Source organism: Ostrinia furnacalis, unplaced genomic scaffold, assembly GCF_004193835.3.
Source record: "Ostrinia furnacalis isolate ACB-3 unplaced genomic scaffold, ASM419383v2 OfSCF1166, whole genome shotgun sequence".
NCBI lineage: Eukaryota > Metazoa > Arthropoda > Insecta > Lepidoptera > Crambidae > Ostrinia > Ostrinia furnacalis.
The window spans coordinates 840,992-856,985 of NW_021131405.1; the positions used below are offsets into that span (position 1 = coordinate 840,992).

Consider the following 15,994-nt stretch of genomic DNA (forward strand, 5'->3'; position numbering starts at 1 on the left):
CCAACGAATTTTGAAATCAACCTTGTTATTATTATCTGTTTCAAAATAATAAAGTTCAATTAAAATGTCTTTATCTTCTTCTCAGAATCCCTATTCGTAATTCTGATAACTTTCCCAATCCAGAACGCTGCCCAAGCAGACTTCCTGATCACAACTATCAAAGCCACCGACGAAGACAGCGGCGAGAACGGCCGCGTGTCCTACTACCTTAAGGTGGACAACCAGAATGTGGGAGAAACGCAGGAGTTCAGCTTGGATGCTGACACGGGAGAGCTGAGGACTAAGACCTTCCTGGATAGGGAGCACAAGTCTGAATACCAGGTTAGTTATTGTAGATCGAAAATTTTACAGTCGATAGTAGTGCATCCGACTCCATTTTGTTGAAACTAACAACTATTATAACCCAAAAAATCCACTGTGTTTACCTTGATCCTGCCTGTTTCAATGGATATTGAATTAAAAAGATAATCTTTGGTTATTGTAGCTGGTGATAGTGGCGGTAGACAACGGCACTCCAGCCCAGTTTGAAAGCCTTCGCTTGTTGTCTGTGGTGCTAGCTGATGACGACGACAACGCTCCTCGCTTCCCGCAGACCTTGCACCAGTTCAGTATCAAGGAAAACCTGCCGGCTGGCGTTATTATTGGTAAGCAAACATTTAGAACGGTCATCTGTGACCCAGGCCCGACAGAAACGAGACATACCTCAGTTTTTTTGTCATGTCCTAATTAGTTAAATTATATATTTTTTATATTCCAAATCTATGTATAACACCAAAATATTACCCTTTGTTTTTGTTCAGGCGTTATACAAAAACTAATACAAAATGCCTATTTATCACCAAAATTGGTAAATGTATGTACCTAAATGTCTATTACAGCTGCTATGGAATGTATCTAGTGACCTGGAGATACAGCCGGATTATGCAGGGTGGATTATATAATTTAACTAATTAAGACATGACAAAAAACTGAGGTATGTCTCGTTTCTGTCGGATCTGGGTTTTTTTTTATGGGGCGTGACCGTTCTTCTTTATTGCGGGATCCAAGAGAGTGAACTTTCATCCAGGACTACTCAACCTTCGTACCTCGTAAAGTTATCGACTGGCGATCACGAGCCGGGAAATGTAGAATAAGTAGACCGCCCATTAGGTGGACCGATGATCTGGTGAAGGTTTCGAGAACTATCTTTATGCGGACAGCGTAGAAAATAATGATTGGTCATTGTGGAAATCCTTGGGGGAGGCCTTTATCCAGTAGTGGACGTCATTTGGCTAAACGAATGAAGACAACCATTACTAGTTGGGTTGTATTGGAGGAACAACTGTAGATCCTGGTTTTACAGGAGTTGCATTCCTTACCGTCCTATTCAGGCGACTCATTTTCATATCGAAGATAGTTTTACAAAGAGAGTTTTGCGATTTTCAGGTACCGTGAAAGCCACAGACAAAGATTCCGGTGAACACGGCAAGGTGTACTATCACATTCTGGAAGGCAACCAAGCGGGAGCTTTTACCCTAGATAGGACGCAGGGCATTATCAGGGCTAACATTAGCTTCGACAGGTAAATTAACTTCTAAATGCATGTACTAGGTTCTTTTTATCTTTTCTGACAGCTATTTTATCTCAGAAATTCCAGATCTTGCAAATAAGACATTATCTAATCAAAAAGAATACTGCCTTACTTCAACCATGTCCTTAGTTTTATTCTCTTCATCTCTCTTACAGAGAAAAGCAATCGGAATACTCTCTTACGATATACGCGAGCAACAGCCCCATACTGGAGCATGCAGCAGCAATCCTAAACTCTATCGACAACAGCACGGAAGGCCAGGACCCTGGTGTGGCCATCGTCAGGATCAGAATCCTGGATGTGAATGACAACGAGCCGAAGTTCCAGCAGAAGGTCTATTACGCAGGTGAGATACATCTACAGAGGGAAACACTTTCCCCTGGGCAAACTTGACCTTCACTGGTAGGGTTTTTATGCCAAGCTATACATCCTAGCTACACAGGAGTTGCAGCGGTGGGAACGAGAGGTGGTAATAGTTCCGTACAGAGACAAGCAATAATACTCCCTCACGATATATTATGGAGCAACAGCCCGATACTAGAGCATGCAGCAGCGATCCTTAACTCTATCGACAACAGCACGGAAAGCCAAGATCCGGCTGTGGCCATCGTCAGGATCAGAATCCTGGACGAAAACGACAACGAGCCGAAGTTTCAGCAGAAGGTCTATTACGTCTATTCTATTACATCTACAGAGAGAATCAATTTCCCTCGTGGTAAACTTGACCTTCACTGGTTGGGTTTTTAATGGCGGTTAAACTGTAGATTCTAGCTACAAAGGATTAGCAGCGATGGGAACAAAAGATGCGAATAGTCCCGTACAGAGAGAAGCAACAATATTCTCTCACGATATAGAGGAACAGCTTCATCTCATTCTTGAACCTATCTTGAAAAACATCTTATATTTTACCAGAGGTCATGCCTGAAGCATCCAGATGTGGGCAGCTTAGGACCAGTCGTTGTGGAGAGACTTAAAGCTTCAACCATACCACGTGATGGCGTTCTCAACGCGTTGGTATTTATGGTTGAAGCATGAGGGAAGCCTTTGTCAAGCAGTGGATAGTTATGCGTCTGTTGATTGAAACAAGTGTTTCAAGTTTCATCTATCTCCATACCAAATTTTTAAATAATATTGGTGGAATTGACATTTCGAATATATTGTATAATTTCTAATTTAAATGTAATAATAATTGTATAATTTGTGAATACGCCTGAAAAGGTATAATTTGGAGCGGTTCTATTATTAAGCCATGTATCTGCTATTGTTTACATAAATTCACAGTCACAATTAAGTTCATTTTCAATTCCTCAAAATTTTCTCATCATCATTTAAAATCTCACTCAACTATTTTGTTCAGGTATAAAGCACACAGCGCGAGTCAACGAGCCGGTCATATCAGTAGTGGCTGAAGACCCTGACCTGGACGAGAATGGAACCTTGATCTACATGGTGGCAGCCTCCAACCTGTACAAGTTCGGCGCCTCGCAGTCCAGTGGGAGCGTCGTGCCGTCTCCCTTCAACATCAGCCAGGACGGTAAGAGGCAATAGAAAACACATTAGAGATTATTTATAGCAAAATACCATTTATTACCTACTCTTGAGCAAAATATTGACATTGAAACCGGCCCATTTCTAACTGAAAAATAGAAAAAGTAACATTTGCAATGTGGTTTCTGTATGGTGTTGAGTAGGTATACTGTCATCATGAATTTTGTCTACTAAGTTTTCTCTACAATTAGATTCAAATTACTTGAGTTGAGGTGTTATTTTAAAGAAGGTGGATGTGGTGCTGGTGATGCAAAAACTTAGGACACTCACAATTTTCCCAATTTCTTGTGTAACCATGTTAACGTACTTAGGCTGAGGTGCACCATCTAACTTTGACCGTAACTATTGCGATAACCGATGTATTTTGTATGAAGTTTAACAGATTTTTGACGTTTATTAAAGTAAGATGGTGCAACTGAGCCTTAGTGTTCAGTGTGCCTACCATGAGTTTACGTTAGGTGTGCTCGCTAGCGAGCGACTGCGTAAAAAAATGACATTTAATTGTATGACATATTGTGCAGCGCCCCTAGTGGCTACTTTCAAGAAACAAAATCTTCAATAGAGATTTTTGACGTACTCGCTAGCGAGCGCACCTAACGTAAACTCATGGTAGGTACACAGTTGTCACTGAGAAAAATGTTGCTATTTTTATGGCATTTGATAATGATAATCAAAGGTCTTCTTGAAATTGAGTTAGCTAGAGACTTCGTAAGAGGTCAAAGTCATAATGTCTACCAAACTGACGATGTTCATACTAAGAAAAGGGAGTCATATTTCTCTTCGGGCAATCGCATTATTTACACAGTAATGCAATTAAAATTTAATGTTCATTGACTTTTCGAGCCATTACGGAGGCTAATTCTGGAACTTTCCAGGCGTGCTGATGACGGCGCACTACATGTCGGAGTACAACCAGGACCGCTTTGTGCTGGACATCATCGCGCAGGAGGCCGCGCCGCCGCACAGACAGGCTAAAGCACAGGTTTATGTGAGTACCTACGCAGTAATTTGTAAACTATACAGTAAGAACTATGTGCCCAGCCCACTGCCACTTCAGCTTGCTGATCCGTCGGGCTATGTCAGCGACTTTAGTTCGTTTACGGATCTCCTCATTTCTGATTCGATCTCGTAAAGAAACACCGAGCATAGCCCTCTCCATAGCACGCTGTGCAACTTTGAGCTTCTGTATAAGGCCTATAGTACGCAGAACTGACGGCCGATGGGGCAGCAAGGTTCTGGAATGGAGGCCACGTACCGGAAAACGCAGCGTGGGACGTCCACCCACAAGGTGGACCGACGACCTGATAAAGGTAGCGGGAAGGCGCTGGATGCAGGCCGCTACCAACCGTGCGATGTGGAAGTCATTGGGGGAGGCCTATGTTCAGCAGTAGACGTCCTGTGGCTGAAATGATGATGATGATGATGATGATACAGTAAGAAACCGACGATCTGGTAAAGGTCGCGGGAGGAGCCTGGATGCGGGCAGCGCAGGACCGTGCATTGTGGAAAACCTTGGAGGAGGCCTTTGTCCAGCAGTGGACGTCATTTGGCTGAAACGAACAGTAAGAAAACTTTTCAATTTAGGATCCAACGACCAATGGAGATCAACGATCCTCAAAACGGTTTTCCAACTCAGAAACCATTGGGCTATCCTCGGTTCTTATTTTCAAATCTTTCAGTGTTATTTTAACGCTATGTAGAACCTAGTTCCCACACATACCAGGTTAGGCAGTTGACAAGACTAAAATCGGACTTCTTGGCGGGAATCTGAAGCGTCATGTTAGCGGTTTTGTTTTATTTCCTCAAATTCGTGTTTAGGCGACTATTAATGTGTAATAATGGTGGATTATTAACCATTGAGTGTTCGTGAACGTGCATGAGTGTGGGCAAGTGAAGCAAAACAGTGCATCGTGATTTTTCGGGTTCTCTCAAGTTGTCCATAGGAGGTCTCAGTAAAGCACCACAACTTTACTGAGACTCAAAGGGTGGGAAGGAGTATCATCTATCATCCTTCATTATATCATCCTACTTGATCTCATTTTGTAACTCGTATCACATAAATACTTGAAAATGGCACAAATCAAGTCGACCTTGACGTGTATTGCCAACATCATCAAAAAAGAAGAAGAAGAAGAAGACTACAATCAAACTTTGCCTCCTGTCACATAAAAAAAACTGCAAATATTTTACATGCCAACTGCGTGATGACATAGGCTGCAGATCTCTCTAGCTAGTGTAACCTTACTCTTTGTACCACCTTGTCTCCATAAATAAATAATATCTTTTGTTTATTTATGGAGACAATCTCATTTGTTTTAAATCCACAGGTGTGGATAATCGACCGCTCGTCGCTCATCCGCATGGTGGTATCCCGAAGCTGCAGTGCGCCGGTAGGAGGAGTTCAAAAGCGATTGGCTACTGCTGGGAATGTTCTTTTAGTCCCTGGCAGAAGACTGCCGCTGGTGCAGGCTGACAGGCGATATGATGATTGGTGAGTCTTCTAGCAACTCTTTACACTTAAGACAGTAAATAGATTATTAGTTATAACAATAAAGGCACGGAACCCGCTGGGAATGTTCTGCTGGTACCAGGAAGGGACATGCGTGCTGACAGTCAGTATGATGACTGGTGAGTCTTCAGGAAACTGCACAGTTATTTGGTTGGTGGTGGAAGGAGCTCAGAAGCGGATGGTGACCCTTGGGAATGTTCTCAAAGTTTCCGGCAGGAGGATACCGCTAGTGCAGGCTGACAGGCGGTATGATGTGTGTAAGGAATCTAGCATTGGTCCTTTGAGCCGGATTTTAATGCTTAGTATTTTGTGATAAAAATGCAACATGTTACAAATGTGACAGATAAATCTGATTTTCGATTGCAGGTGCGAAATCCACCTTCTGGCGGTAGACCCCACGACGTACCAGGTGCTTCCAGTGGAAAGGGTGCTAGAGACCATCGACTCCAAGTTCGACGACCTCAAGGACATCTACCAGGAGTTTGGAGTCGAGACGCTTATTGCGGCCAGCGCTACTTCCAAAGGTTTGAAATATATTTAGACTTTTGCAACGAGAGTTCTACCTTTTTTGGAAAATATACACTACTTTTATCGTATACGTTGTAACGTGAGATTACATAAGAAATTATTATTTATCAGCCTTCGCCTTTGAATTGGCCTAGCTGCTAAATAAAGCCATGCTGTCTGTAATAATTATCACAACCAAACTGGAAACAAAGTAATGGAAATCGAGCACTCGATCCATTTTTCTAAAGTTTACCTTCTACCACTGAACACTGATTTTAAAATTATTTTTTTAAACTAGAAAATAATCTCAATCTTTGCATATTGCAGCACCAGACAGCTTTGACCCAGCGTTAGCGGCACTAATAGCTTTGCTGATTGTGCTGTTCACTGGCATCGTCACTTTCATTGTAGTCTGCGCTTGTCTCAAACATTGGTAAGTCCCGAAAATGAAATAATTATTGCACTTTGTCACTACTAAAAAGTGCCTAGTACAACTGCACGCAGGAAGATTTAATGAATGCTGCTGACAACGCCACTTTTGTAGCGGAGTTTTTGGCTGACACTGTATAAGTGGCCACCACGAGCTGGAAGACGTAGCGTGGGCAGGCCTCCCACTAGGTGGACCGACGATCTGGTGAAGGTCGCGGGAGGTACCTGGATGCAAGCGGCGCAGACCTGGATGCCTGGACGTCTTTCGGCTGAAACGAACGAACGAACTGTATAAGTTTGTTGTCCACACGACAAGAAGAAGTGCCTGTATTTCAAAAGCCTTTAGTTTCCTTATTATAGTCAACGCAGCGACGTTAAATCAAATATTTTACCTAGTTCATTACTTTAATTTTATTCCATTTCCAGGGTGATACCTCCCCCATCAATGCAGTCAAGCAAAGGCGACAGCCTCGCCCGGCGCCGGATCCTGGAAGAGCTGAGCACGACGGAGAATCCGCTGTGGCTGGAGACCAAGCTGCGGCCCTACGAGGAGCAGGAGCTCACCATGAACGTGTTTGGGGACCAGGTCGACCAGCCGCCTGATCAGGCGCTGGTGAGTGTCTCTTATAGGCCAGCAGAGGAGACAGTCTAGCTCGGCGCCGGATCCTGGAAGAACTGAACCCGCTGTGGCTGGAGACCAAGCTGCGGCCCTACGAGGAGCAGGAGCTCACCATGAACGTGTTCGGGGACCAGCCCGACCAGCCACCTGATCAGGCGCCGGTGAGTGTCTCTTGTAGGCCAGCAAAGGAGACAGTCTAGCTCGGCGCCGGTGAGTGTCTCTTGTAGGCCAGCAAAGGAGACAGTCTAGCTCGGCGCCGGTGAGTGTCTGAAGTAGGCCAGCAAAGGAGACAGTCTAGCTCGGCGCCGGATCCTGGAAGAACTGAACCCGCTGTGGCTGGAGACCAAGCTGCGGCCCTACGAGGAGCAGGAGCTCACCATGAATGTGTTCGGGGACCAGCCCGACCAGCCGCCTGACCAGGCGCCGGTGAGTCCCTCTCCGATGGAGAATTTGAAGGAGAAGTCCTCATTCCAAAAATAAAATCGGAAATCAGACGAGTAACATCAGTAGTGGTGTCAGCAAATTCTAATTTAACCCTTTCAACCCATTATACGAATTTAATTAGTTTATTTATCAAAATTGGTGGTTGATTCTAGGTGCTCAATGCTATTTATAGCCTGACCAGGAACATAAAAACCCTGGCATAGAGGCGCGTCAATTTCATTTGATAGTGCAACACTGAGTACAGTCGTACCTGTGTTAAATTAATAGGCTAACTTTATGTATCAGAATTCAGGATTACGGGCTAATTTGATATTTTCATAAATTAACGAAAAAATATTATTATAAGTAACCTGGTTTAAATAAATTAAATGAAACCATCAATCGAGCTAGTAGGATTTATTTTATTATTCATCAATAATCAAATTCAGAACTTGAATATTCAACTGCAATGTCTGCTCATGAACGCTTCAAACTCGGTACTTCTTTCCCAATTCCATAAAATTCAACACTTAGAAAGTGACAAAAAACTTTAAAATAGGTAGTTGAAACAAACCACAGCTAATTTTCATAGTGGACTGTACTATACGATAAACATGTCAGTCAATTTGACAACCTTTGTCGGAAACATTATTCAATGAAAATATTGTCCGAACCCTTCTGACGACACGTGCTTATTTTACTCCGGCAGTAATATGACTTCTATTGCCAAAGATGCACAGGATGACCTAGATTTGCTAGTTATTTGGTTTCAATCTAACTTACTAACTTTAAACATAGCTAAGACCAATTTCATTATTTTTAGCGCCAAAAATAAGCCCATATCTGATTTCGAGCCTCTCAGCATAAATAATGAACGTTTGACCCAAGTGGATTCTGAAAAATACCTCGGACTCATACTTGATAGTCGATTAACTTGGAAACCACAGATCGAAAAAACCCGAGCAAAATTATCAAACCTAATGTCTGTCCTGCGCGGTAACGTACACTGTTTTCCTACGTCCGTCCGATATACCATTTACAATGCATTGGTAAAACCCCACCTAGATTACTTAATCGAGCTATACGGTTGTGCTGCTAAAACTAACCTTAAAAAATTACAGACCGCTCAAAATAAAATTATAAAATTGCTGTTTCATTTTGACTTCTTAACTCCAACATCAGAAGTTTATAAAAAAACCGGACTTATGTCTTTGTCCCAAATATATAAATACAATACATGTATACTTGTACGTAAAATACTAGCAAAGTATATTCATACACAAATATCCTTTAATATTAAATCACAATTTTCAAAACGTTCCCTACGAAAACCCAATGACATCCAATTGTTAAGACCCCGAACAAACTATGGTAAGAAAAATGTATTGTATGAAGGGGCGAAACTGTATAACAAATTACCTAATGACATCAAAGGCACAAAATCATTCCTATCGTTCAAAAAAAAGGTTAAACTTTATTTCATGAGCCAATTCTCGGAGTTTAATTAAATCTGTTAAAATGATAATTTAATAATACTAAAAATGGTTGAAGCAAATAAAATCAAAATAACTTTAAAAAAAAAGTGACTTAAGTACAACATTCTCATAGAAACTAGAATACGATACGTAATTGGACCTGTCGTTACGAATTATAACTACTGTTTTCTTAGTGTACCCACGAATGGCCAATATATTAATACTCGAGTGACTGCTATTGTACGCGTCTGCTTCGTGCAAAAAATATTAAAATGTAAACAAATAAAATTGTATAAACTTTAAATAATCTATAGTTTTAAGGTTAATTTTGTATTTCTCTTGTAAGTGAATGTAATTCTTTTAGAGAAATAAATGTCTTAAACCATAAACCATAATGGTCACACTAAAACATAGGCCAAGAGTTCTGCTTACTTATGTTTGTAAAAAAAGTTAGGATTAAAGTTCACTCATTCATTTATCAGTAATGCGCCCGAAAAACATAGTCATCATCGTCATAATAGAAAAATTAATGGTACCTTCTTGTCAACATCGCCTCTCCGAAACGCGTGCTCTCTGTGCCTGCTCATCTGCAGCCGGTACTTGGTGGTCACATTGACCTGCTGCACCTGGTAGGTCTCCGCCCAGGAGTTGAGCAGCTCCTTGTCGCTCTTGGTGAGCGTCAGCGATGCGTTGATGTTCACGTTGTATATTTGTATTAGATTATTCACCTCGTCTACTGAAAACTTCGAATCGGGATTTATTAATTAGTAGGCATTCAAATCGAGAAATGATAATTTATGAGCAATGTATTTTTGAAGTTTTAATGGCAGGTTTATTTATGTGAAATGTAATAATTTAATTTATCTAAATTGATAATCAAAATTAATTCTTGGATGGCTATTCTTTGTACAGAGAATTGAAGGTGCTGGCAGAGTCTAGGGATGACTGAGAATGGATCCGCCGACAAGAACAAAGCTCTTTTACTGTGATCTAGCTGACCCGGCAAACCTCGTCCCGTGTAGGGTAAATTTTTTTAAAATCGATCCAGTAGATTCGGAACCTATTCAATACAAACTATCAAAATATCTTTCTTCTAGTGTAGATGTAAACGTAGAAGTGTATATGATTTATTAATTTATTTCAAAAAGCTGTTTATCAATTCTTTTTCTTACCTCACAACGCAAACACTGGAGAAAAACGGTTGCCACATAAAATAATTTCAACAGATCTAATTTCATATTAATTTAAACTCAAATAAACAACGTTAAAACTGCATCCGATGCACCGATCGACTGCAATATCAAAACCAAGCTGAGATTACCGATAACTCGTGATAACCCTGTATAAGACTAATTATTATGATTGTAAAATAAATTGATAAGTGTAGAGGGTTATCAATGAATGTTTTAATTAGTTTATTTACTAGGAAACACGTAAAATTGATTGTAATCTTGTTTGTTTCCGTCATCATTATGAAAATATAGATGATGACGTAACATGAATTTATTTATTAATGTTTTAATAGGATTTACTACTATTGCTTATATCGATTTATTTATTAACCTTATTGTGATTCATTAAATTGTTATTCATATTTTTATATTTTTTTAAATCGTTTATAGAAATAAAAGCCCAAACATTAGCCTGTCAGGTTAAAATTGAAACAAGCAAATAATGTTAAATTTTTATTACAAAAATATTCATCGCATAATAACATTATCAACAAATTACATTCATTTTATAATTGTTACTCCGTATAAAAAATATTATTAAAACAACAAGAAGTGATTGTACTATTCATATTAAATTACTTAATTATATATAGGGTCCTTCTAAATCAGCTACGTTCCGTTTAATGGGAGCATGTATACGTCACACTGAATACGTTCCCAAAGTTTGAGCCAAAAATTCAGGCTAGTTTCCGAGATAATTAAGGTAACAACTTCATTTCTTATCAACCCAATACAACACCCTGTTCAGCTGATTCACTACTACACTGACAAAAATCCGCACGCACACGAGCTAACGTAATGGCCGCCATTGCGCTTGTGCTGCCGTTGGGCCGTGCCGCCTGACGACGAACCGGGCGCCACACAAGCTATTCTAGGGCTACTACTAGTTATTTAAGGAATTAAATTAAGCAGAAAATTAAAGTTTATTTTTGGTAACATAAAAAAATCTTATGTGGTAAGTACTTATTTAGTGGCCTTAATGGAATGATGTTTATTCAAAAGTTCGTTAAAATACTTTTGCGCTTGTAAAAATCTTTTATTTCAAACGTAGCAACGAAACGAAGCAAAAAAGTTAGTTGCTGAAATCGATGACTTATTTTTATGCCATACACAAATGGGATAGTTATAGTTCCAAAATACTGGACTGTCCTGTCGATGACATTGACAGTGGGGCGCCACCGTCTATACCGGATCGCTGGTTCAGATTTTTGCCATGTTGGAAACCATATAGTTGAACGATGGTAGCGCCCCCCTGTCATTGAGTTTGGTGGGACAGTTCAGCGTGGGTCATCTATATTTAAATAAATTAAATGAAACCATCAATCGAGCTAGTAGGATTTATTTTATTATTCATCAATAATCAAATTCAGAACTTGAATATTCAACTGCAATGTCTGCTCATGAACGCTTCAAACTCGGTACTTCTTTCCCAATTCCATAAAATTCAACACTTAGAAAGTGACAAAAAACTTTAAAATAGGTAGTTGAAACAAACCACAGCTAATTTTCATAGTGGACTGTACTATACGATAAACATGTCAGTCAATTTGACAACCTTTGTCGGAAACATTATTCAATGAAAATATTGTCCGAACCCTTAGTATTTCTCTTCGACAAATACTTTAACACATTGTGAACCACTTTTCTTTCACGACTATAAAAAGATTTTAGCAATTTAATTCACAAAATCAATTCGCACATTTAAAATAAAGTTTGTTTACACTTTGACAGCAATAGACTGACATGTAAGGTGACATGTCAATGAAGTTTTCAGTTACTGTTGCCATTAAAAGAAATTAGTACCATTAGTTTTCCGCAACATGACGAGGGTTTTATGTTCCTGGTCGGGCTATATTTTATTTATTTATAAATCTTTATTGCACACATAAATATACAGTGGTACAGGTGGCTATGTGAGTGAACAATTAATAAAACGTTGTCTGCATATGCTTGGAGGTAGCATCCGGAAGGCAATAGCAGTACATCTAGGATCCATAGGCTGGGCCGCATACTGAACCCTGTATGCAGCCTTTTGTCTTAGTTTTGCTGACACTGCTATTCTGTCATATCGATGTTACCGATGCGACCGGCTGCACCCTTTGGTTTGGTCGAACCCTTAGGCCGTACATACTTTAGAACATACCAATTGTTTTATTTGGACCAAATAGAAACTATTCTATGGTATTAAAGTGATCGTGTCTATTTGCAGCCGGACAACACGTACGCTACTATCCAGACGTCACGCACGGCGGAGCGGTTCGGTGATTACGCCACGCTGGGCGGAGACTCGCCCACGCCGCTCGAGGCTGCCTTAGGATTCCAGGTAATATTCCTTACTTATTCACTACAGTACCTTCTCGTAGTGTAGATAAGCCTTTCCCTTCATGAACCAATGAGTTGATGAATATCACGGGAAGCGTATCATTTCACTTCATTTTACATGGTTAGAGGATTTAGACATGAGTCACATTCGACTTACGGGACAAAAAAGACCGGAAGAGTGAGACCAAGAAATCCGGTATAGAGGCCTTCCACTTCATAGGCCGACAACTTGGAAAATATTGCAGGAAACGTAATCGCACCCTCAGTACGACACTGTCACTTATGCAAATATGTAGTTTTTCTAGAAATTTAAATTTACATCTCACAAAACAATGTTTTAAAATGTAAAATAGATGAGATGAACAGCATTTACTAAAACATAACGAAACTATGCGTAGTACAAAAATAACGTTATCGCTCCAAGTAAAGGGGTGCTCTAGGATCATTATTGGATATTTAACTCAATTTTTTGCAAAAGTGACAGTGTCGCACCGGGGGTGCGGTATAATGAGCTCACTCCCCATGAAGCTCATGGTTTCACAAAAAGACTACAGCAGTATTAAGACAGAATATCAACCTCAATACTGTACAATTTTCGTAGTTGTATAATTAGGTGCGATTTTGTGTGCGTACGAAACTGTGAATCCTTTTGTGCTGTTGACTTTACAATCGTTTAAATTCTAATCTTCATTTCCAGGGCAGCACATTTAAGCCGCCATCCCCAGATACTCCCGAGCCGCCGCCTCGGCCTTCAGCAGGCTTAGGACAACTATGATGATGTATGTAAAGCTACTTGTAAATTATACACGACTTAAATAGTCAGGCTTCAAGTCTGTTAGGTCTACTTTGACCGCTTATAAAGGTTCTGTACCTATTTGATTGTATGTATATTTATCACAGAGATAACTGTGTTGGTCCACTTTATTGTGATGATTCAGAGCAGATTTTTCTTTATAGGGAATAGATGTGTACCCAAAATACTACCTTGTGGAACACCCTCAGTTAATTTGTTCTAAAGAGAAATTTATTAAACTCGGTACGTTCAAAATAACTTATGAGCAAATTATAGATTTAAGGAAATTGTATCCTATTGTCCAACAATATGATTTATGAATTTGTGTTACTATAAAACATTTCTGATTTTAAGTCACATGTTAATGTATTTAGGAAAGCTTTAGCTATTTAATTTTTGTCATGCATGTTGGCAATGTATTATTTAACCTTTGGAGTTTTTTCACAATTTTGACCAAGACTGTCTAAATTATTACTAGGATTGTTACCATTTGAATAATGTAATATTTTTGTTTATTGTAATACATTGTCAACGTCCATTTATTTAGGATTGCTTTTATACTAAGGTATTATTATAAACAAATTATCGATCTGACCTATCAAGAATTTCTATGCGATCTTAGCCAATGTCTTGTTTCTAATGTTGTATTATTTTGTCATGAATCGTGTACAGTACTTGTGTATGTTGAATATTTTGATGCTTAATGTGCATAATATTATTAAAATTATTTAATAATTGATCTTAGAGGTCACCCATTTATGAATCTTAATATTTTTATATTAATTATACACAAAATATTATAATAAACCAGGCGGATAAAACAATGACAATAATAAACATGATTAAAAAAAGAAGAAGATATTAGTATAGTGTAAAACCAATGTCATTTTTGTAGTAATAGTACCATGTAATTGCCATATTTGTAAATTATACAATTAGTGTACAAATTGTTTATACTATTAGTGTAATTCATTGAAAATTATATTTGGAACTAAGGGACCAATAAAGACTTTCCTTCAAGTAAGTTAAATCTATCTTTTGGAATAGATTATTTTATTAACAAAATAATTAATCAATAATAGTCAGTAATATAGACTTTATTCTGTAAATATTGTCAATGAATTTTATACCTAAAAAGTATTATTTAATATTGAAAAATACAAGATGATTTTCATACAAAATATTTGTTTTATTAAATCCAACCTAAAAATTCAAATTAATTAAAAATAGCACACAAGTGACTATCATAGATTTTTGATAAAAATCTTTTAAAAATTTTATATAACGCACTTACAAGAAACTTTTTTATAAATCTCACAATTTTTCATTAAGGCTTAATCAATAACTTTCCATTGCCAGAATTCCAACAAAAAAGTATTCACGCCAAATTAATATCACTGACAGCTGTCAAATTATTTTGCAATTTTTAAACTACCCACTTTTTCTTCAACATTTTTCCGCTACCATCGCTGCCTACTTACTATTACTTATTCTGTGCTTCAGTGTACGACTTAATGTCGATCTCTCCGGCCGTCGTCGCGTCACCGGAGTTACCGTTTCAGTCTAGAACAATCTAGAAGTGTCCATATCGCGGTTTTAGACCACATTTATTTAATTTTGGTCACCGCTAAATACATTACGTGAACCAATATTGTGAAGTGTGTGTTTGTGATGTGTGCCTATTAGCCACTCGTAGATATTAATGTGATTCTTCTATCGAAGGTAGAAGGAGCCATACAAGAAAACGTGGTTCGCGTTACTGAATTCGTGGTGCAGGCGGACTGCAGAACTGGTAAGTACACTGATTGTTTTTAGCATAAAGCAACGTACATGGTGATTTAATTAATATCAACGGGAGTCAACCTATTTAATTTTAAATTGTCTTATTATTGCTAGGTAGGTACACGTAGATTTCTTTCTTACAACAATACATTACTACCCGTTCGCGCTAAGTTTGCCGGTCCGTAGAATTTGCGTCCCCTCTCCCAACCGCGATTAAACGCAAATAGTTAGTGATTAAACGCAATTAATGTGTCTTATTTTACGCAAATACACAATTTTTATCAATAATAATAAATTAAAAATATTTTAAATATAGTTTGTTAAAGTTATAGACGATTCCCTTCGAGTGAGATCCTAGGATAGTACCTACTTAGTGCTGAAGTTGGTTGAGCAATTTTGATCCTAAGAGTTATGAGTATTATGTTTTACCGTTTGGACTTATGCGTTTAAATAAGTAGAATTTTCTTTTCTTCTCCCATTGTAGCACCTGTGTATAGATGTCAACAAGGACCTGGCACTCTCTAGGTACCCAGACAGGGTAATTTTCAGGCACTCTTCTAAATTGTCTATCGATGAGGATAGTTTGATGTACAGCTGACCCATCGCCTCTAGCTTTAGAAGCATCAGCCTTTGTAGGGTGAAGTTGTAGTTGTCTCTTTCAATCTGAAACCAAATCAAATTCAAATTATTTGTTGCTAACTAAGTAACAATGTTTGAGTTTATTCAAATTACTGTGTATCACCGATAATGTACAAAATCTAAATACAATATGAAAATGCAATTTT

At 38.7% G+C, this 15,994-nt stretch overlaps 1 protein-coding gene across 1 annotated transcript in view; it reads left to right on the top strand.

Annotated features, from left to right (window-relative positions):
- Positions 1-14,444, top strand: part of LOC114351612 (cadherin-87A) — a 36,985-nt gene extending 22,541 nt beyond the window's left edge. Inside the window, 13 exon segments of the mRNA XM_028302892.1 lie at positions 124-321; positions 485-644; positions 1,426-1,561; positions 1,726-1,916; positions 2,928-3,104; positions 3,994-4,106; positions 5,446-5,609; positions 5,994-6,151; positions 6,462-6,567; positions 6,990-7,149; positions 7,642-7,643; positions 12,503-12,635; positions 13,332-14,444. Of these exon segments, the coding sequence (XP_028158693.1) occupies positions 124-321; positions 485-644; positions 1,426-1,561; positions 1,726-1,916; positions 2,928-3,104; positions 3,994-4,106; positions 5,446-5,609; positions 5,994-6,151; positions 6,462-6,567; positions 6,990-7,149; positions 7,642-7,643; positions 12,503-12,635; positions 13,332-13,409 (1,776 nt within the window). The 3' untranslated portion in view covers positions 13,410-14,444.
- Positions 14,445-15,994: the final 1,550 nt, after the last annotated feature.